This window comes from Harmonia axyridis, chromosome 1 (genome assembly GCF_914767665.1).
Source record: "Harmonia axyridis chromosome 1, icHarAxyr1.1, whole genome shotgun sequence".
NCBI lineage: Eukaryota > Metazoa > Arthropoda > Insecta > Coleoptera > Coccinellidae > Harmonia > Harmonia axyridis.
The window spans coordinates 74,799,878-74,823,619 of NC_059501.1; the positions used below are offsets into that span (position 1 = coordinate 74,799,878).

Genomic DNA, 23,742 nt, shown 5'->3' on the forward strand with positions numbered 1-23,742 from the left:
AGAACGGGATAAAAACACTTATTCAATTTATTTCCAACCCACTGAAAAATGTGTGAAGAAGATGATATTTAGATCTAGTCGTTTTTGAGGGTCGCTGGACACTTGGGTCGTTGCGGCTCGGTCGCAGGTACTTTTTCGCCGGTCTCGGAAACATATGTGAAAATCTTTACTCTTCTCGTTGTCGGTGCAAGTGTTGCACATATGTTGTAGTTGTAGAATGGACTGAACTCAATTGAATTCTTCTCCCTGAAATGCCGATTTTTTTGGGCATTTTATTCATTTATTTATTTATTAACGGTACTACCATTATACAAAGAGAAAAAAAAATAATTGGATACATAACATACAAATAAAATATTTCAATAATTACAATTGTTAGGCGAACAAACTCAAAAATATCATCAAAATGAGACAAAAAGAGCTTACAAACTCATCAAAGTAGATACATCCCCCCTCAACCTTCACAACGCGCCAATGAATATATCAACTCCGAGAACACTCACTGTATTGGTGTACCTCATCATCCTCGGTAGTGGAGAATGAAAACTATAATTAGTTCTTGATACACCGGGCCTAAACAGATCAGCTCGCCTAATCGGTCTTGAAGGAATATTCAGGCTGAAGCGATATAGCAACTCTGGAGAGTAGACAAGTCCCCTATAAATTTTTGCCACGAATAGCATCCGAGAAGCCGAGAACTTTCTCGATCTTAAAGAAGGCAGCCGCATCCGGTCACGCATATGACTTGCCGAGAACAGTCGAGAAGCAATGCCAAGCCTGAATGAAACATGTCTGAGAAATTTGTTTTGGACCCTCTAAAGAAAGAGTCCATCAATCAAAGTATATGGGGACCAAACAATAGACGAAAATTCAAGAGTTGGTCTCATAAGTGCTATATAAAGGTATCGAAGCGTCTCAACGCTCCTAAAATCGTGATTCTGATTATGAAACCTAGAGTCTTGAGTACTCTAGAAGAAATTGCCTGAAAGTGTGGCTTGTAGGATAATTCACAATCATAGGAAACGCCAAGATCCCTCACAACACCTATACGCTCTAAGGGACAACCCCCAATGAAAAAAAGTTGAAATTAACGGACTCTGAACTCTCAAAATTGACATCGACTTACACTTACTTATATTCAAAGACGAGAAGTTCTCAGCACACCATCTCTCTAATGCCTCCAAATCGGACTGCAAACAAATAATGTCCGAAATGGACTTAACCGACATGAAAAGTTTCAGGTCATCGGCGAATAAAAGGAACTTAACGAATCGGATCACGGAACCAATATCATTAATAAATATGAGGAATAACATCGGTCCCAGATGACTATCCTGGGGCACTCCTGATGTGACAATTACAGGAAAGGAGAGTGTTCCATTTATTTTCACGAACTGAATCGTGAGATAAGAGACCAACCACCGATGAAGCCGACCGTGAAAACCAAATTCTCTGAGCTTTCTTGCTAGAATGGGATGGGAAACAGTATCGAACGCCTTAGAAAAATCTGTATATACAACTTCTACCTGTTGACGACTATCCAAAGCCTCAATAACATATTGAACAAAATTCAGTAAATTTGTGTTAACACTTCTACTCTCATAAAATCCGTGTTGTTGTGGAATTATTCTACCATAAACTTGAGATTTAATCAGGCTGAAAACAATAGATTCGAACAACTCAAAATAGTTATTGGCCGATAATTAGTGATATCTTTCCTGGGACCAGATTTGTGAATAGGCTTCACAAAACCAGACTTCCATGACTTAGGAAACACCCCATCATTCAGTGATTTGTTGAAAACTATTCGCAGTGGTAATGCGTCACTTTTTGAGAAGGATAACAGGAATATTGTCTGGACCAGGTCCCTTGTTTATATCGAGGGCATCGATACCGTCCAACACCTGTTCAACATGAATCATTAGAACATTTATCATATCATCGGTTAAGCAAGATAAAGGTTCAGTGGCGATACAGGAGATACTATCGTTAGTTCTATAAACAGAAAGGAAAAACTCAGCGAAAGCTTTAGATATATCTTTTACAGTTTGGATCTCTGAATCTTTGAAATACATTGCTGAGGGAGAGCTTTCATCCGAATTTTTTGAATTAATAAAGTTAAAAAATTTCTTCACATTTCCAAGCTTAGACTCTTCACATTCCTCTATATATGAACTGTAACATTCTTCAGCCAGGGATTTACAATGAGATCTAAGATTACAGAAGAGCTGGTAATCGTCCCAAGTGTTTGAAGATTCATACTTTTTATGAGCCAACTTTTTTTCAAATATTGCATTTTTCAGAAAACCAACTTGGAAATGTGGAGTTCCTGATCTTAATCTTAGGTACAAATCTATCAACAGCGCTGTATATCAGCCCGTGAAATACATCAACTAGAGAGTCAACATCACTACAATCATCGAACCTTTCAACTCAGTCTATGGATGACATATAATTAATTATGTTCTCATAATTAGCTGACTTAAAATTATGAGCTATTATCTCTGTACTACTTCTACATGACTGAGGAGCCTTCACGCTAAAAGTGAGTGCTGGATGGTGATCATCCAGCCTAGACAGAACCTCATTTGCTAAACTTATTCTGAGGAACTGAAAACTGGAGAAAACAAGATCCAACATTCTATTGTTTGAATTAAAAATGTAGTTATTTTGATAAAGATTCAAAAAACAAAAAGAATCAGCCAAAACTTGAACCTGCTGAGAAAGAACAGAATCTACGCTAGCACCCAAGTGGTCGTTAGTCCATACGGCATGAGGAAGATTATAATCTCCAGTAATGAATATCCCGTCAGGTTCAAATCTTTCAACTGCTTGTTCAACATTCTCACAGTGTTTTTCATAAAGGCCCACGATAGCTTGAGGTGTAACAAACAGATACTACAGCTGACCAATCCTCACAACAACCAACAGATCTTCAACCGAGACGTGAACACGCGGCACTCTATGTACACAAAAAGTCTTTTTCACAGCAATCATACACCCACCACCTCTAGTTCTTTCACTAGTTGAAGACGTGCGATCTGTCCTAAAAAGCTCAAAGTCCACCAGTTCAGCACCATTAATGGAGTCATCCAACCATGTCCTGGTGAGCAAAATTATATCGTAGTCTGAGACAGTCACATTCCGATTGCACTAGTTTAGTGATGTTGATAATACTATATTTGACACGATAGAATTAAAATATAGAGCAAAACTGATAAATCAGTGAAAAAATTTTGAAAATCCATCAATAAATGACTGAGAAATAGATTATTTAAATTTACGTATTTTAGCGCGGAACGTCTTTGGTCTGTGACGTCACGGCTCTTGCCTGTGATCGCTACACCATAAATTACGTTTAAATACTTAGCCGCGCCAAGGCTCTCGCGCTGTTTGTAGTTGTACAGTGTAGTTTTAACTCGAGTCTTGTTTTTATGTCACCATAAGGGAAGAAGGCTTCGTGAAAGGACAAAGTGACAATTTGCCTAAAATATTATAGATATATTCGCAGTGATGGAGTTTTTTTCTTCAAATCCATCTTATGACAGTGCAGAAATAAAAGAAGTTAAACTTTTCAAGTAAGTATCTACTTTTGAGTTTGCTACATCATGGTTCCACTTATAACGATGATTTATTTAAAAAACGTTTCATAAACAGTTTGTAGTTGAGTACTGGTTGTTGAAGTATATCAATGGCAAAACATATTTATGTGAGAAGTAAAAAGTAAAAAGAGAAAAAAGTAATTTATATGTATGTATATAGTAAGTTATTTCAGCGACACGAACGGCACAAGTGGTTGTACACCAATGAATTGGTAAGCAATCTGCGAATACCAGTCGTCTAGTGTGTGACGTCACGACACTTACACGTACTATGAAATTATTCTTTCGAGCGCAACTTCAAAGTCCCATAACTTTTTCATTTCTAGAGATATTTCAATGATTCTTCCACATTTTTGTTTCATTTTACTTAAATTTTTAGAATGAATCCTTAACAAAAAAATGAAAACTAGTCCACAGGCCGTTTTCCATTCGACCGTTAGGAAAGCCTTTCTACAGATCCCTTAGGGGTGTGGCTTTGATCATTCCAAGTTTTAAAAACGTTTTCAGCATTTTGGTTCGAAATTTAACTTAACTCGAATATTTTCGAGGAAATCGATAGATTCCCTACAGTCTGTTAGAATATCTGAGTGTGAATGCTTTGAATATAATTTAGAATAATATCTAAGGTTTCTTTTTTAGAATAACAGCAGGTTATGGGCCCAATTTATAAGTAAGTGGCAGTCTCAGAATATAGATAGAAGGAACGGAAAATAAACATTTGAAACCGATCCTGAATACAAGACTCGCCAATCATAATTGAACTAGCCGAATTGAAAACGTTGCCTGCTCTATTTTCAGTACGAAGGAATGAACGAAGGATAAATTTAGATAAATTGTCGATGTGACAACGTGCATTTGCGAATTCTGTCATTTTGTTCTGGCTTTAGATCACCTCAGTTGGCTGAATCTTCATTATTTCTTGTTTTAATAATTTTGTATTTTCATTTATAACCATTCGAATTGATATTATCTATATATGCCTAGCCAGTGTTTTCTGTGTGGTTTCACTTATATTGCGGGAGGTGAGATTAGTCTTCACAGGTGAGTACTATCCATAGGCGTGCAGAATCCTGTTTTTTTCCTTGAAGCATATATTCAGTTATAATTAAAAACAATCCAAAACTAATTTATACGACTAATAAATGTTTTATTAAGACTTCCATCGAATCAACTCGAACGAGAAAAATGGTTACAGAGAATTTCTTGGAACCGACCGATGTTGGAATAAATCACTTTCCTGAAGATTGCTTCCGACTATTAATAAACTTAAGCAAGAGGCTTATCCAGGAAGTTTACTTCTTCTTCTGATATCAAATTGGAAATACCTCTGTAAGTTGTAAAAATTTTTTTCATAATTTGTCATATTGCAATGAAGAAATATCATCATATAACATAAGAAATTTGTAGGAATGGAAGTATCGGAGCACAGGACTCAACAGAATCTGATTCTAAAACACAATCACCACCAAACAAAAGATTGAGATTTGGGACTTCATCTACTTTTAAATCCCCCTTCAAAATGTGCATCTTCTTGCTCTAGTGACACTAAGAACTTTACGCGTATCCTAGGAGGTTTGCCTTTTGAAATCAAATTGGAAATACCTCTGTAATTTCTTGCAATGAAAATAATATTACCATACAACATAAAGCAATTCGCAGGACTTACTCAGAAGGGAATGGAAGTGTTGAAGAACATGACTCTGCGACATATTTATATGATTCTAAAATACAATCTCCATAAAAAAAAACGATTGAGATTTGACACTCCAACTACCAATGGTTCAGAAGAAACACTGACTCTAACCTCTCCTTCAAAATGTGCATCATTTAGCTCTAGTGCTACTTCTTTTTCTGGGAAACGAAGAATATCCATAATGATGTAAGATTTATTAAAAAAAATCTCTTTTTTAAATTCTACTTTTTTAGGTCGAGCCGATTTTTCTCAAATCCCTGCTATATTGGAGACTATTCACATCGTCATTATGAAAACCCTATGCTGCGAAAGAAATACTTCAGGTTGGTCTAGAAGAATCCTGTCCAATTTCAAGGTCAAAAATAAAATATTAGCAAATCAAGTGAAACGCCTTAAATCACCCATTACAAATTTACAAGAACCGATGAAAAATATTCGTCACAATTTTCCGGTGGAAGAAGATATGGATAATGATTAATCGCAAGTAAAATACATTAATTGTTAAATCTATATTTTTCATAAATTGTAATCAGAAATATTAATTCTTCAAATTGAAAAACAATTTTGAACATAATTTCATTTTGAAAGTAAGCCATGTGAATATTTCATAAAAAGCAGTAGGCAAATTTGATTAATAAAACTATGATATATAACAATAATTCTCTTCATTCCTAGTTGACTATTTCTGGTCTGGTTCCCACTACATTGAACAGTGTTGATCCAAAATTGTTCAATTTTTTCAATCAGCATCAGTTTGATGATGACCCAGAGAGAATCCATGGTCCTGCTGTAACGAAAATGATTCTGGAAACTTATTTCAATTTGAGGATTCACCACGAATTGAGAAATCGACAGAGTGCAAAATTAGATTATTCGAATCGGTTGAGAGGAAGATTGACAAAAGCTATAATATTTGTAAACCAATAGATTTTTCTAATAATATTTAAAACTAATATTTTTTTATATACTGTATTTCTATGATAAATATATTCTGTTTTTTTATTGAACCAATAGATTTTTCTTATAATATTTGTAAACCAATATTTTTATATTCATATTCTGTATTTCTGTGAAATATATTCTGTTGTTTTTTCTAATGTCTTTTCTCTCTATTGCAACATTCATGACCTGTTTTCATATGATTAAATAAATAATATACAGTAATATTTCCTTAGATCAAATCTAGGAACTCTTCTGAACGCACTAGTAATTTTAGTATATATTATATATATATTTGCTGAGAATATTAGTGTACCCATAAAAGCAGAAATGAAAGACATGAAATTTCAAATAATTGATTTTTATGTTTAAGAGAAAGATTGGGGAACTTGAAGTCAGGCACGGGAAAATAATAGTTTTTTTGTCAGTAATTTTATTTATTTTATGAAAGTAGCAATACTACCTCATTTTGTCATGTTTCAACTCGATTCCAACCAAATAAAATATATTAATTATATAAAGTTATCGCTACACATGTATGCGTTGGCCCCCGTTCCACAAATTCTCAACAGTAAAAATATTATTTCCCTTCTCTGTGAGTCCTTATTCTTTTTTTTTATTATTTGAATAGTCTAGTCCTTAATCAAATATTTTTTTCTGAAAATAAACAAAATGGGCCGAAGACAATTTAGCCCAAATTTTCAGTAAATAATTGTTCATGACAACTAGTTTTCAATAATTCATTATGTTCTGAAAAAGTTGGATAAATTCAATTCAAATCCACCAGCCGATCCTGCCATTCATTGTTGAATAAATCGTGAAGTCGGATTCTCGGGAAATTTACAGAAAATATTTCATATAAAAAAATGCAACAAAAAAAAGATCTTCTGAGAATTCCGACTCCCCTTCACCTCTTAAGATATGTGAAATACTGAAATAATGATTTGAGTGTTAAATTGAAATTCGTACAAGATTTCATCCGTATTTATGTTCAATGTTTTATCAGAAATCTCTTTTCCTAACTTTACAATGGCTAAATCATAACACTGAGAAAAATATTGACCTTTTTTAATTACGAAAGAATTTTCATAAATAAATCACACCACCCTGTATACCAATTGGAATCAACATGTGATACATTTTTGGAATATATATATATATATATATATATATATATATATATATCTGTTATGTTCAGGATTATTTCTTAAAATGGTCTGTTTAGCTAAAAATGAATTTGTTCCATACAATTTCTCAAACTTTTTTCTAAAGTTGTTTATAATCGAAATTGGTCTGTAGTTTGTAAGATCTTTTCGATCACCATTTTTAAAAACAGACAAAACTACAGAATTCTTCCAGTCCTGAGATATTTCGTATGACGTCAAACATAAATTGATGATGTAGGTTCTCTCATAGTATAAGGAAAGGATAGTAAGCCAACCGCCGTTTGACGGCAAGGAAATAGTCACCAGGGTTCGCTACTGTAGTTGGATTTCGTGACTACCCAAAGTGGAGAAGTTACTCGATAATAGATGGCGCTGAATCATGAGCTATAGATGGGGCAGAAATAATACGATAATTCATTCAGTGGCGTGGTTGAAAAGGGGTCGCATGACATTGCAAACAATTTTTATGTTATTATTAAGTTACCACTACATTTGAATATTCGAATATTCATTGAATGATTGCGTTTTGCATTACGATAAAAGTTTGAATGATCACTTAACTCTCTATTCAGGAATATTTAAAACAAATTAATAGATCCAATTGAATTGAAATAATTCATATAATAGTAGAAAGTGGTTTTAATCCGAAGAGATATGAATAGAATTGGGACATTATCAATGAAAAAAATATAAAAATTGAATATAAGATTCAAACATATGCTTATATGTATAGAAGAACTAAAATTCCATCTGTCTCTTCCAACTCTTGAACTTTTCTTTATAAAATTTCTTTTATTTGATATTAAAACTGAATTTTCTAATTTTCAAGTTTTTTCCTTCATTTTTACCAAAAAAGATGTATTACCAGGAAACCTCTAATATTTCAAGCTCCTGAGCTATATGAAAAATCCATTGATATGTTCAATCCACAAACTACAACCCGAAAATATTCATTTCAATTTTAAATATAAGGTAAATATAAAAATAAAACATGATTTTATTTATTTTCAACATAATTGAGATATTTCAAATATAATTTGTTTGTTCAAAGTGTACTTTTCTTCGAATATTCATGAAAACATGGGCTGATCAGAACAAATTATTACAGTCAGAACAAATTATTACAGTCGAATAATAAAATACATAACTCGAAGAATCGTAAAAGGTTGGGAAAAAATGATCGAAACCAATTGTCAAATGCTAAATATAGCTTTTGAGGAATGACATTGGAACTTACGACATTAGGAAATTAATGTTGAAAGGAACTTTACCTATTCTCACTCAATCTATAACAAAACAATATCAATCGAATATTCTTCAAATACATTCAATTGCAATATCGATATTCCGGAAAATGGAGTTTATTCCATTCATAAACCCTGAAAAAACCTAGAGATATCATTTCATGACGACTGGACCTGATTAGTGATTTCATGATAACTTGTAGCATTGTACTTGTTTATCACAAATACACGCCACTGGCGTAAATGCTTATTACAGAGCAGAAAAAATATCAAAATATAGAAATCTTCTGACCACTCTATTTCAAATATTTTAGTTCTTCAAAATAACACCAATTTTTTCAGAGGGCACCACTTAACGGACCAATTTTTGACAGTAAAATTCGAGTTAAACGTGAGTACATCAACAAAATCGAAAAAAGCACTACACTGCCTTACTATCCTTTCCTTATACTATGGTACTCTAGAGGTTTCAATATATGAAAATGTGGGTTCTTGATAATATGAGCTGATATTTTGTCATCTTCGGTACTAGAATTTTTGAGAGAATTTATTTTCTGAATTGATTAATTTCCGCTAGCAGGACGCAAGAAGAAAGAGCTGGAGTGTCCATATGAAGGATCGATACTTTTGTTATTACCTTGTACAATAATGTTTTGAATCTCAGACCCAATGCAAATGAAAAAGTCATTGAAAATGTCCGCCATCCTTTTTTATCATGTACCGGGTTTTTCACCATAATTTGATTTCGTGAAACTTTTGTAGAAAACTTTTTTTTGTACCTCTTTTAGTAACAAAGTTGAAGGGGGGGGGGGGTCAAATTATGGTGAAACACCCGGTACAACTTTGCTATCATAAATGTTGTGTGCTTGACTAATGTCATGTTTTGGTGCCCGAGCTGCTTCATTTATTATCTCCCAGATTTTTTATAGTTATTCTTTGATTCTGAAATTTTATTATCATATTAATTTTTATACTGATTTTGAAGTTAAGGAGAGAATTTGATGTTTAATTTTCAATTGAGCTCTCCCAAATAATTGATTGTTTATTCTTTATATCACTGGGTTGTTTATTTCCCCTCACAATGCATAGGCAACACAATTTTATTCTTTTATGAATAGTTAATTTCCGACCGTCCGGTCGTCCTGTCGTCTTTCGACGACGAACAGACGCTCGAAAAGCACGAGTTTCAAGTCGCTCACGCGTGGTGTGACATCGCTTGGGACGCGTTGTATAAAAGGGCTCTTAGATTACACTCTTTGAAATTTGAACTTCTTCTATTTGCCATTTTCGATATATGAGAATAATTTTTGCTTACCGACAATTTTAGCGGCAAATTCATAACAGGTTTCTTCGCGATTCCCATTGGTGGTTTCACGGGTTCTTCATACAAATTTTCCTCTTTGGAGTCCAAGCCTATAGTGAAACAACATTTTAGTGTTAGTAAATTGAAGCAACAATAACATTCCTGAAGGAATGCCAACTGTACAAATTTCGATGTTTTAGCACTACAACTTTTAAACCAGAGGTGATTGACAAATCGACGAGTCAAGCACGACCCCCAAGAATCTTACATCCACCAACGGATTCTCAACACTTACGTAGCGTGAAAAGCCTCCTAACAGTTTTTTCTTTTTTATAAGGAGTCTATTGGAGGTATACCAATCGAGGGAACACGACTGCACCACTTCACCTTCCTCGAAGAGGAAAGGAAGTCTCCCAGATGCCAAGGAGACAGTTGTATCGTCTGCAAATAGTGTGACCTTGAAGGCGTTAAGAAAATAAGGAAGATCATTGATGAAAATTAAAAATAGGAGAGGTCCCAGAAAACGCCGAAATTTACCCTCTTCAGATTTACTCATTTTTCATAGAGACAGCTGGATATCTATCAGAAAAATAAGCACTTACCAAATCACAACTGTCCCCCGAGCATCCGTAAGCCCCCAATTTCCCCAAAAGGATCAAGCGGGCCACTCAGTCGGAAGCCCTAAACTAATCAAGGAAATGAGATAGGGAATAGCTGCTCATAGTGCTGTTTACGAGTTATTGACGCTTAAAAAAATACATGCACCCGTTAGGCTTGTCGGCCTCCGCTTTACTAAATGTTGCCGAATTTTATCGCCTCTTGGAGCGGCTTCTGGATTATTTTTGTTATCATTTTTCCGATCAGAATGTAAAACGAAATATTCCATTAAACCATTTTCAATTTATCCTTCTTAAGAAATATAAGAAGAGTTATTAATTCATATTTTGACATTAAAGTATAATATTTTTCATTTTTTATAACAAATTAACTAGTGTTGGGGGGGGGAGGGGGCGCAATAGAATTCAAAATTATGGTTCATCCGCATAATCCGATTGTTTTACTTGATAATTTTATAGAAAAAAAAATGTTCAAGCTTTTTATACAGTCAAAACTGAGCAGAAAAACCTGAAACTACAGGGCTTGCTCTAGAGGGGGTCAAATAATGGAGGGCGGCATCATATACTTTTTTCGGGAAATCTGAATTTCTGGAAGAATGAATTAAATATTTTTTTTTAATTCAACGAATTTTACAAATAATTTTTTTTATCAAATTCACTAATCTTAAACATCTTTGCATTGAGAATATCTGCAACATATATTCGAATCAGAAATAATTGTTCATCCGGTTGTTTTATATAATCATATCAAGAAAATAAAAACGAAATGTTCGAGCGTTTTATGCAGTCTCAACTCAGCGGAGGAATCTGAAACCTGAATTCAATTATTATATTTCATCATTTATCCATAAGAATTCAGTTGAGCACGTTTATTGTTTATTACATTCAACGTTTCCTAAAACATCTATTCGGTTAAAATTTGTATCCAAAACAAAATTACACTTAAAATAAATTTTTTCTTTCCAAAACCCTTTTTTTAAATTTGGGGTGACAGAAACTCTAGAGCGAGCCCTAGAACCCGATATTAATTTTTAGCATTCTGCAGAATAAGCTTTTGTAGGGCGGCAAATTGGGTCTCTGTCTAGGGCGGCAGTTTGGCTAGCGACGGCCCTGCAATTACACACCATCAGTCACATCACCAACTCACCATCCTGAGGTTATTTTCAGAATCTCTAATGGCGTTACTCTACTATGCCCCGCTACCCCACAATACCACGGTCTCCCCTACTACGTTTCCTTTTCTGTAAATACTGATACATATTTTGTAAATATTAGTGCCTCTAATACTTAAAGGAGTAGGAAATTATACCATTTGTCAATAGCCTAGTTGTCGAGACACAATAGTTTGAATGAAAAAAATTGAATATTCAAAAGTCCCCGATTAGCTTAGCTAATGAACTCTACAGGGTGTTAGTGAATAAGTCCGATGAACCGATGGAGGGGTGATTCTGCATGAAAAAATAACGACAGTTTGATAATTATCATTACAATATTACAGCGATACAGATCCAATACTTAATAGAGTTGAGATTTTACATGCAGATATAAAATGACAATGTGAAGCTTGGTGTTTCCTGAGTCTATTCTTGATTGGGACTTTCAAGCAAATTTTGATTCCTTTCAAAAGGTTTTAGCTATTGAAATAAAGCCCAATTCAATGAAGATCGGATTCTCCCAAGAAATCAAATTGACAGTTATAAAGATATTTAAAAAAATTCAAATCGAAGGTCTCTGTGCTTCATTTGAAATGGGAAAATAGGTTTCGTTTATAGTGAAACAGAAAGTTTCTCTTCACGCTAAATCTTTCAGAGGACTGTGTCATCCTGGAAGTTACTAATATGCAAAAATGCAATAAATTCCGATGACCTATTTCTGAGAAAGAGGTCGATAAACTTTTCGGTGGGATTCTCTGTACTTTCTAGAATTCGAGAGAAATACTCACTTTTTCCTCCACCAATGTCTGCCATATTATCCACTGCGATATAATCATATTTGTCTTCATTTGTTTTCTCGGTCTGAAAGAGAACTGTATTAAATTGTAGAAAACATTAGAGCAAGGAAAGTACCTCATGTTTGCATTCTTAGGTGATAAATTCTGTAAGTAAAGTTGTTTATAATCGAAATTGGTCTGTATATTTGAAATATAAGCTGATATTTTATCAGTTGTGTTTTATGTTTTTCAATTAAGCTCTCTCAAATAATTGATTGTTCATTCTTTATATCACTCGGTTGTTTATTTCCCCTCACAATGCATAGGCAACACAATTTTATTCTTTCATGAATAGTTGATTTCCGACCGTCCGGTCGTCCTGTCGTCTTTTGACGACGAACAGACGCTCGAAAAGCACGAGTTTCAAGACGCTCACGCGTGGTGTGACATCGCTTGGGACGCGTTGTATAAAAGGGCTCTTAGATTACACTCTTTGAAATTTGAACTTCTTTTATTTGCCATTTTCGATATATGAGAATAATTTTTGCTTACCGACAATTTTAGCGGCAAATTCATAACAGGTTTCTTCGCGATTCCCATTGGTGGTTCCACGGGTTCTTCATACAAATTTTCCTCTTTGGAGTCCAAGCCTATAGTGAAACAACATTTTAGTGTTAGTAAATTGAAGCAACTTCGATGTTTTAGCACTACAACTTTTAAACCAGAGGTGATAGACATAATCTGATACCCGTTTCGCGGTATCATTTTCTGAGAAACTAACAAGGGTAGTATTCATTTTTGGCCATCTTCTTTTGTTTTCGAGTTATAATCGAAAATTGGAAAAATGGCGATATCGAAAAAAATTTTGATCTCTGTTAATTCTGATGATAGAGCTCTGAAATTAAAACATTATACAGGCCCTTTTTTACGTAGAATCCAGTGGCGTACTCGTCTTTCCAAAATGGTTTTTAATCACGAAGGTATGACCCAAAGTTATGTTTTTTCTAATGGGAACACTAGAAAAAACATTACGGCGAGCCCTAGAACCCGATATTAATTTTAAGCATTCTGCAGAATTAGGTTCTGCAGGACGGCAAATTGGGTCTCTGTCTAGGGCGGCAGTTTGGCTAGCGACGGCCCTGAAATTACACACCATCAGTCACATCACCAACTCACCATCCTGAGGTTATTTTCAGAATCTCTATTGGCGTTACTCTACTATGCCCCGCTATCCCACTCTACCCCGATCTCCCCTACTACGTTTCCTTTTCTGTGTAAACTGATATTTTGTAAATATTAGTACCTCTAATACTTAGAGGAGTAGAAAATTATACCATGTGTCAAAAGCCTAGTTGTCGAGACACAATAGTTTTAATAAAAAAAAAATTGAATATTCAAAAGTCCAAGATTTGCTTAGCTAATGAACTCTACAGGGTATTACTGAATAAGTCCGATGAACCGATGGAGGGGTGATTCTGCATGAAAAAATAACGACAGTTTGATAATTATCATTACAATATTACAGCGATACAGATCCAATACTTAATAGAGTTGAGATTTTACATGCAGATATAAAATGACAATGTGAATCTTTGAGTTCCCTGAGTCTATTCTTGATTGGGACTTTTAAGCAAATATTGATTCTTTATTCGAAAACTTCGATTCCCTTCAAAAGGTTTAAGCTATTGAAATAAAGCGAAATTCAATGAAGAACAGATTCTCCCAAGAAATGATATTGACAGTCATTGAGATATTTAAAAAAATTCAAATCGTAGGTCTCGGTGCTTCATTTGAAATGGGAAAATAGGTTTCGTTTATAGTGAAACAGAAAGTTTCTCTTCACGCTAAATCTTTCAGAGGACTGTGTCATTCTGAAAGTTACTAATATGCAAAAATGCAGTCAATTCCGATGACCTGTTTCTAAGAAAGAAATCGATAAACTTTTCGGTGGGATTCCCTGTACTTTCTAGGATTCGAGAGAAATACTCACTTCTTCCTCCAGCAATGTCTGCCATATTATCCATTGCGATATAATCATATTTGTTTTCATTTGTTTTCTCGGTCTGAAAGAGAACTGTATTAAATTGTAGAAAACATTAGAGCAAGGAAAGTGCCTTATGTTTGCATTCTTAGGTGAGAAATTCTGTAAGTAACTGAAAATTTCTTAAATTAACTGAAAATTTCAAATGGAACACCCTGAATATAATTCAGGGATTTATAAACGTTATGGTAATATATTTTTCGCTTACTGATAATCGTTGGTTTACATTCGGATCCAGAGGAATGTTTTCATAATATCTATCTTCAGTGGAGGTTGGATCTATGAAAAAATATAAATGTCAAAAAAAAATTTCTCAATGTATTGAAAATATTCAGTTGAATATTCGAGAAAAATATTAACACGTAAGAATCTGTCTCTTCGGTCAGGACGTCATGACTCAACAGAGGCTTCATATGTGACCATGAAGCATGCTTCTCTGTCTTCTACAATACGCATCTTTTGGTAGACAGACATTTGTGTGAGATTTTCTATTTGGTCTACATATTTATTTATTTACTAATACGATACACATATAATGAAAGTAAAAACCAGCTTACAGCGAGACCAAACTGGTCTTACATCACATTCCAGAACTTGAACTGATCTAAGGTAAAGTCCTGAATAGCCGAAGGGATCCTATCAAGAAGCTTTATACCCACATAGAAAGCACCACTTTGAATTTCAATAAGGTGAGCGACATCTTTCAGTTTCGAATTGGTGTCTTCCACTCTTACAATAATCATGATTAGACCCGATAATATCGAAGTTACTCCCAGTCTTGAGCGCAAATATCGACACTTGCAGAATATACAGGGTCTTTCACGAGGAACCTCACCCATATTTATACGGGAAACTACTAAACGTATTTTCATGAAATTCAGCACTTATAAGTATTTCACGATGCTGATGAAATCTAAAATATTTTCAAGGCATGAGCACCTCCGGTTTTTCCGGAAATGACGTCAACTTCCGTTTTTCAAATTAGAACACAATTTTTTTATTGCAGAAATAGATTCCTTTGAAATTTCAAGTTATTTTGATGTAACATTTTTCAGTTTTGGTTGAAAAATTCTCTCTGAGCGGGAAAATTCGAAAAAAAAATCGAAAATAGAGCTCCGCTGAAACAAGAATAACGAAGAAACGAGGTTTTTGGATGGAAAATTTTCATTTTTGGGATTTTTCAAGATGTAAGATTGATGTATCCACTTTAAAAATCGAAATCGCGATTCATGATACAGGGGTGAAAAAATCGCTTTCAAAGTTAGGGATGACAAAATCGTGAAAAATCAATTTTTTCAAATTGGAACCCCATGTTTTTTTGGCAGATATTGAATCTACGTTAAAAAATAATGTGAGTGTATGCATCACACCCTCGCCCTAAAATGGATATTTTCTGAGTTATTCACAAAAAACTGTTTTTCGTCTTGAATTTTCAGCTATTTCTTTTCCCTTCACGCCAAAAAGATGAAATTTTCAGGAACTGTTATTTGAACCATGCTGTAGATTTTTCACCCCTTCTTGAAACCGACTTCAAGTTACTATTAGGAGAACCATGGCAAACTCTCGCAGTTATAACTAGAGAAGATGCTCAAAGTTTTGACCGTTAATTTCTAGACATTTATTTATACGTCTCAGGAATGCTTCGTGCGTTGCTCTTCTTATTTCATCGGGAGGAAGAGATCTGCAAAAGTGTTTAAAAACCAAATTGAGTTTCAAAACTATGAATCTAAAAATCTAAACAAACCTGAACGCATTTCTGACTCGTTCTATGCAGTCCTCTTTATCAGTCAGGGGAGTTGAGTATTTTTTATCCTACCCCAAACATAATAGTCTAAAGGAGTTAAAACCATTGTTCGCCAACCATCGATCTTCAAATAGCCTATAGAGGATATTTGACACATTGAGTGAATTGTGTGGAGACGCGCGTATCTTGTTGATACCATAAGTCATTATGGTTCTGTACTAGCGGCTCAATTATTTGAGTCAATATGTCAGAATATCTATCTCCTAAGGGAGAACATTCTTTAAATAATGCAAACATGTGTAGTGTTCTATCTTACCAGTTAAAGTCCCATCATAAATGTGAACATCGAGAATTGCATTATTTTTGATGGCGCAAAAAACATTGAAACTCCAGGTCTCTTGAAAGTTCCATTGTCTGAAGTGGTGGTTGTTCTCTTCATCCCAATAATGACTGTTATGCCTATTGAAAGAACCATTCTTTGTGAATTCAGATTCATCTGTCCAAATTATACAGTCCGAAAAGTTTTCATTCTCTTGAAATCGAATCATCATAGCTTCGCAAAACTCTGTTCTCCTGACGAAATCAGTTTCCTTCAAATGCTGTACCCTATTGAATTTATATGGGTGCATTTTATGTTTTTTTAATATTCTCCAAACACTCGATTGAGATAATCCCAGATCAATCTCGGCATCTTTGAGAGAATTTTGAGGATTCACAGGAAAATATGCAAGAACTGTAATTTCGTTGTTCTCATCTTCTACTACACTTTTTTCTCTGTGTATAGTTTTCTTAACGAAAGATCCGACATTTCTCAAGTTTGTCATGGTTCTGTTAATGGTATCTCTCGTTGGTCTGGGTCGGTCAGGAAACCTCTCAATGAACAGTCGAATCGTTCTATCTACAACTTTATTACATTCTCCATGAAGAAGAATGAGATTTCAATAATCTTCATTGGTAAAATTAGGCATAGTGATCGATTTTATAACTTAATACGAATTATCACCAAATTAATAGTAAACACAAAATGCTACTGAATAAAGAGGAATTTGGCAGATGTAATTAATGATATCTATCATTAAAAAAAAAGAATGTAAAACATGGTAAGTTTTTGCATATGGTTCATAAGGAATTATTTATTTATCACTGGAGAGAAAACCGATGGCCGATTAGTTGAAATAAAGAGGTTTCCGATACAAATTCGAATCAAAATTCGCCATCTATTTAGGAACAACCTGTAACTTTTTTCTCTTGCATATTAGGGTAGTAAAATCTAAAACATGGTTTAAGTAACAGTTCCTGAAAATTTCATCTTTTTGGCGTGAAGGGAAAAGAAATAGCTGAAAATTCAAGACGAAAAACATTTTTTTTGTGAATAACTCAGAAAATATCCATTTTAGGGCGAGGGTGTGATGCATACACTCACATTATTTTTTAACGTAGATTCAATATCTGCCATAAAAAAATGGGGTTCTAATTTGAAAAAATTGATTTTTCACGATTTTGTCATCCCTAACTTTGAAAGCGATTTTTTCACCCCCTGTATCATGAATCGCGATTTCGATTTTTAAAGTGGATACATCAATTTTACATCTTGAAAAATCCCAAAAATGAAAATTTTCCATCCAAAAACCTAGAAGTTATTCTTGTTTCAGCGGAGCTCTATTTTCGATTTTTTTTTAGAATTTTCCCGCTCAGAGAGAGTTTCCAACTAAAACTGAAAAATGTTACATCAAAATAACTTGAAATTTTCTAAGGAATCTATTTCTGCAATAAAAAAATGGTGTTCTAATTTGAAAAACGGAAGGTGACGTCATTTCCGGAAAAACCGGAGGTGCTCATGCCTTGAAAATATTTTAGATTTCATCAGCATCGTGAGATACTTATAAGTGCTGAATTTCATGAAAATACGTTCAGTAGTTTCCCGTATAAATATGGGTGAGGTTCCTCGTGAAAGACCCTGTATAAAGAGGGGAATGTAAGAATTTTCCAATCTATGAACAGGGGCCTCCAATCTTCGCGATAACCTGTAGCAGATACTACTACTAGATACTATCCTCTATGGCGAGATGCGCTAATATGCCATATTTTAGATGTGATTCTATGAGTGCAAAATAGGCCCTCCTCAGAATTCCCTCCGAAAAACGATGCAACATACCTCTCAACAGAAAAATACACTTAAACAGCTTCTTCGCGAACTGATCAAATGGACATCCCAGCATAACGACGAGCACGACCCCCAAAAATCTTACATCCCCAACAGATTCTCAACACTTACGTGCCGTAGCGTGAAAAGCCTCCTAACAGTTTTTTGCTCATTCACGAGTCTATTGGAGGTAAACCAATCGAGGGAACCCGACTGCATTACTCCACCTTTCCCCAAGAGAAAAGGAAGTCTCCCAGATGCCAAGGAGACAGTTGTATCGTCTTCAAATAGTGTGACCTTGAAGGCGTTAAGAAAATAAGGAAGATCATTGATGAAAATTAAAAATAGGAGAGGTCCCAGAAAACGCCGAAATTTACCCTCTTCAGATTTACTCATTTTTCATAGAGACAGCTGGATATCTATCAGAAAAATAAGAACTTACCAAATCACAACTGTCCCCCGAGCATCCGTAAGCCCCCAATTTCCCCAAAAGGATCAAGCGGGCCACTCAGTCGGAAGCCCTAGACAGGTCAAGGAAGCAAGATAGGGAATAACTGCCGCTCTCAAAGCACTCTGAAGTGAATCCAAGACAGCGTCAGAAGTACTTTTTCCCCTTTTGAAGCTTAACTGTTCAGCACAAAATAATTCATTTTTCTCGAAATATTCCAGAAATTGAGAACACAAAAGTTTTTCAAAAATTTTGGAAAAGCCGATACTACAAAAATTGATCTGTAATTGTTAATATCATCTCTTGACTTGATATTCGAGATACTTGACTTGAAATCAACTCAAGTTCAAGTCAAGTAGTAGTTTCTTGATGTCAAGTGAAGTACTTGATGAATGAATACTTGACTTGACATTGAAAACCTACTACTTAATTTGAACTTGAATTGATTTCAAGTCAAGCCCAAGGTCAAGTAGCTTGAATATCAAATCAAGCTAAGAATCCCTAGACAGGTGCCATTATCTATTGTGTAGTCTAGGTTTGGTCTGAGACTTATGTCGTAATATTGAATAGGTGAGGCATCAGGTTGTAGGATTTGTAAGTTTTTTACTATATGACCCACAAAAGAGAGAATTGTATGAACTCCTGAAACGTCTGTCAGTCTTCATATTATTATGGACTATTGAAAAATTTCTTACTTTCATGAGATGTATCTATAATTTCAGGTTGCAGGCTCCTATGTCTTATGATCGTCTTTATCTTCCTCCTGAAAGAAAATTGAGTATTAAGGGTATAATAAAAAGTAATAACATATTCGGGTAATTCTAGAACTGTCACCAGAAGTCTATACTTAGGATTGATTGTTCTGAGACCTGTATAAATTAATTTAATGAAATATAAGCGTTGTAGTAGATCGGAAATTTGGAAATTATTGAAATTATCGTAGTAAATCGGAAATTTGGAAGTTATTGAAACTATTGAAATTATTGGGATTATTATTCAGAAAGAATATACGTTAAATTCAAAAGAGAGATCGCGACTTGTGAAAACTGATCTTATCCTAGAAGCAGGATGTTTTATTTTCAATTATTGCTTTTCTTAGTTATCGTCTCACTGCGTTGGTGAAATCGATATATTTTTCACGGATAAGAAAAATAATTTAGATAGGGGGAAATCTTGACATATCTGAGTTTGATACATGCGAAAAACCGTCATGGTCGTTCTCAGATGACACAGCAAAAAGTTCGTTAGGCAAAGTCGAAGGATGTTTTTTGATGAGACGACAGAAAAATCTGGTTTGAAGTCGAGGTGGGGTCTGTTGACGAAAAATTGAAGAAGGATAAAAAATTTTCTAACCAATGATCTAATTGGCATGGTATCTTGGGCAATTGTTGGGGCGGTCTTAGATACGTACGATGTTACGATTTTGTTGAGGTTGAAGGAAGAAGTCAGTATCGCTTAGGGTCTCTTATTGAGAAGGGTTGAGAATTCGAACGTCGGTCGCGAAACCGGACTTAGAGCAAAACAATTTCTTTTCAAGATCAGAGTAATATTTGATGAGGATAAGTTAAATAGAACGGTAAATTGGTATATGAGTGAGTTTTAGAGATTTTAAGTATTCAAAAAAAGGGATTGTTTTGGCTCTGAGAAAGGAAGAATCAGGTCGGAAATAGAAAAACAGGGATTATTTTTTTTTTGGGATAAAGTTTTAGAATTTGTTTTGGTATGAATTAGATTAGCTCGGAGTGCGCGAATCGGGAGTGGAGTTATTAAAAAGAAATTACACGTTTCGAGTGAAAAGTTTAAAGAAATTAAAACTAGGTTTAGGCAGGGCCTAATTACTCACCTAGCACCGCGGGATGAGGGCAAGTTAACAATCTTTTGGCTATTTGATTTTTATTTTGTTTTGATGATTTTTGAATACTTTTTCGATGAAGATAAGTTTATTTGAGTAGTCCCGATTCTCCCAAGTTCAAAGTTGGTTATTTTTGTTTCTTTTGGTTGAATAATAGATTATTTGAGACATTTTGATTTTAATCATAAAGTTTTGGCCGTTGAGTCCAATATATAAACATTTCGTGAATATTGTAATTTTGGATATTTTTTATTTCTCTTTATTATATTTAAGTGTAAAATTTCAATCGACTTTTATTAACCCAGAAAACTAATCCTGTCCCTAGAGGAAGAAAGTCAACTAAAAAGACCTGTCCATTGAAGCGACGGGTCGGACTCACACATAACATCTTTGTGAAATTTATATAATTATTCATTCTCCGAGACCTCTGGAAAGCCGCTTTTCCAGGGGTTGAAAGAACATCTCAACCGGAGATAAGTTGGCCAACATTCTCTGACCAACCCGTTCATGACAGCGTCATCATTCATTTATTATTCAAACTTTCGAACTGTGGGTTGTTGAATTTTCTTTGAAGGAGCCTTTGTTATTGCTTTCAGGCATTTTTTCAATTTCATATGAGATCGTATATTTGAAAATATAATCACCTTGGCAAATTTATTGAAAAACCTTTTGCCGATTTAATCAAAAAACGCCCTGAATCGTTAAAAGTACGACGCTATAGTGGAAGTTGGTACCTATTTGTGTTTATATAACTGGTTGAGAGCGCCTTGGACTATGCTGCATTGGTCAGAGGTCAAGAGGAGGACAATGAGCTATGGAGATATTTTTAAGTTCATTAGCAAAGAACTTTTCCACTTAGGCTTTCGGTGCATTTTCCTTGATTGGATTTATTCATTTCTGACTGCCAGAAGTGTGATCGTTAGAATCGATGAGTGCTGGTAGGAGCTATATGATTCTGATTTAGGGGTCCCTCAGGGATCTATTCTAAGACCACTTATATTCTCTTCATTAATGACTTGCCTGGTCATATCTTAGCCAAATTGTTTACCATATTTGCCGACACCTCCTTCGCTATTTCAGCTCGGACTCTCGCAGAATTATTGGGCAGAATGCTCCTTCATAATGAAACAATTGGTTGAATGGTGTCGACAGAATGTACTCGTGGTCAACTTAGAGAAGACTGAGTGGATTTGTTTCAATATTAGGGGTATGGGCTTCCCTCTGTTTTTCAGTTACGATAATGTTGTCGTTGATTTTAAACCCGGGGTGAAGTTCTTGGGTCTCCAAGTAGATGAAAAACTAAAGTGGAACGATCACATTGAAAACATTATTAGTGCGAGGTTAAATAGGGCGTACTATGCGCTGAGAAGAATTTAGGACTCACTTCCTCTACAATCTGTACTCTACTATAGCCTTTTTCATTTCCATCTAAACTATAATATAATTTTATGGGGAAATGCATTTCTGTCCCAAATATGCTTTCGAAAGCACTTCGAGGATTTTTTGTCCATTTGTCCGACACGCGTATCCTCCTAGCGAAGCTCAGAGAAATTGAACCAGATCATAGAAATCGTCGATTTGCATTTGAACCTAACCTAAGTGTCAAGTTATTTACTCATTTTACCTTGTTATGTTAGCGAGTAAACATTCGTTTACTTCCGCTTTGTTTACCCTTCTCTTAAATTTTAGTAAGAAAACTAGGAGTAAACATGAGGGACGAAAACAACTAAGTTATTTGGCTAAGTCAATATTTTTAACTGACCTCAACAAAAAAAAAAGATTTTCAATTCAACTGATTATGTTTGTTTCCTCATACCTTCGACATATCTAAACCGATTTTGAAACTTTTTTTGGTAGATATCAGCTAAGGTTAGGTTACAAATTATAATAGTTACCTACGATATTCAGTTCTACTTCAGGTATTATTGTATGACACCGACCCTAAAGCCTTAATTGAACGTAATAACTCGTGAATTTCCAGTAGTTTCTTCATGACAATATTTCCAAATCGGTTCTGCTTTTTTGTTGGAAAGCTTTTATGGGGAATTGGTATTTATAATATGGAATAATTATAGGAATGGCATTACTTGAAAAGAATTGATCAAATATTAGTTGCAAGCCAAATGTTAATAATAAAAGTTTCATTAATTTATTGAAAAGTATTTTAGAAGAAAAAATATGCAATTTGTATGAGATAATTATAAAATACGTCCTTAGTTCTAGTGTCACTATAATAAATATACTAACCGTTGGTACATGAAATTTAAAAATACTGAAAAAATTACTTCCAAAGCCACTCTCCTTATTGAAAATCTCAAGATATCTACGAGAATTCCAATATACTTTTCAATTTCCCGCTCAAATTCTAATTTGTTGGCTACGTCTAATGAATGAAGATCCTAATGGTTTCCTCCTGCGCTGGGAGGAATGTCCTAATTCTCGATTGGAACAAAATTTCAGTTCATTTTATCGAGAGTGTTACTACTGTATAGTTCCTATACTGTGCTATAGTATTCACCATGCCGTACGCTGAGGGCAACCGATACTGCCTCACCTGTGTCGATCGATTTACCCTATGGCCAGAAGCAATTCCCCTGCAGAACCAGGAAGCATCCACCATCGCTAAGGAGTTCTACACCAATTGGATAGCGAGGTTAGGCACTCCACTACAGATCAAAGGAGACAGTTCGAGTCGGTCTTGTTCAAGAAGAAATGATAACACTGAAGAAAGAAGCTTATATGAAGTGGATTACAACAAGACTACAGGAAGATCAAGATACTTACAACGCAATGATAAGAGGAACTCGAAACAAGATTAACAAAGCAAAGAACGAACTATGGGATAATAAATGCCGAGAAATAGATACATACATAGGAGGAAGGAAATCTACGGAAGTGTGGAAGTTTATAAAAAAATGTAAAATCGACAGGAAAGAAAAATGCAACATGAGCGTAATCCGACAACAACAATGGATACAGCACTATACAGAATTACTGCAAGAACGACGTCCACAATACGA

General features: G+C 34.7%; 1 protein-coding gene and 1 long non-coding RNA gene across 3 annotated transcripts in view; one reads left to right on the plus strand and one right to left on the minus strand.

Annotated features, from left to right (window-relative positions):
• The first annotated feature begins 4,576 nt into the window (after positions 1-4,576).
• On the plus strand, positions 4,577-5,659 carry LOC123682686. Its single transcript, XR_006747845.1, has 3 exons — positions 4,577-4,643; positions 4,758-4,931; positions 5,010-5,659. It is a non-coding gene; the product is annotated as an uncharacterized LOC123682686 (long non-coding RNA).
• Positions 5,660-5,789: 130 nt separating this feature from the next.
• The window catches only part of LOC123682624, a 107,878-nt gene continuing 89,925 nt past the window's right edge, over positions 5,790-23,742 (minus strand). For both annotated transcript variants that reach the window (XM_045621363.1, XM_045621372.1), the window contains 7 exons: positions 19,566-19,633; positions 14,744-14,814; positions 14,485-14,557; positions 13,047-13,144; positions 12,507-12,579; positions 9,960-10,057; positions 5,790-6,082 (listed from right to left, as the gene is read on the minus strand). In XM_045621363.1, the coding sequence (XP_045477319.1) occupies positions 6,035-6,082; positions 9,960-10,057; positions 12,507-12,579; positions 13,047-13,144; positions 14,485-14,557; positions 14,744-14,814; positions 19,566-19,633 (529 nt within the window). In that variant the 3' untranslated portion in view covers positions 5,790-6,034. The remainder of the gene's footprint in view (positions 6,083-9,959; positions 10,058-12,506; positions 12,580-13,046; positions 13,145-14,484; positions 14,558-14,743; positions 14,815-19,565; positions 19,634-23,742) is intronic.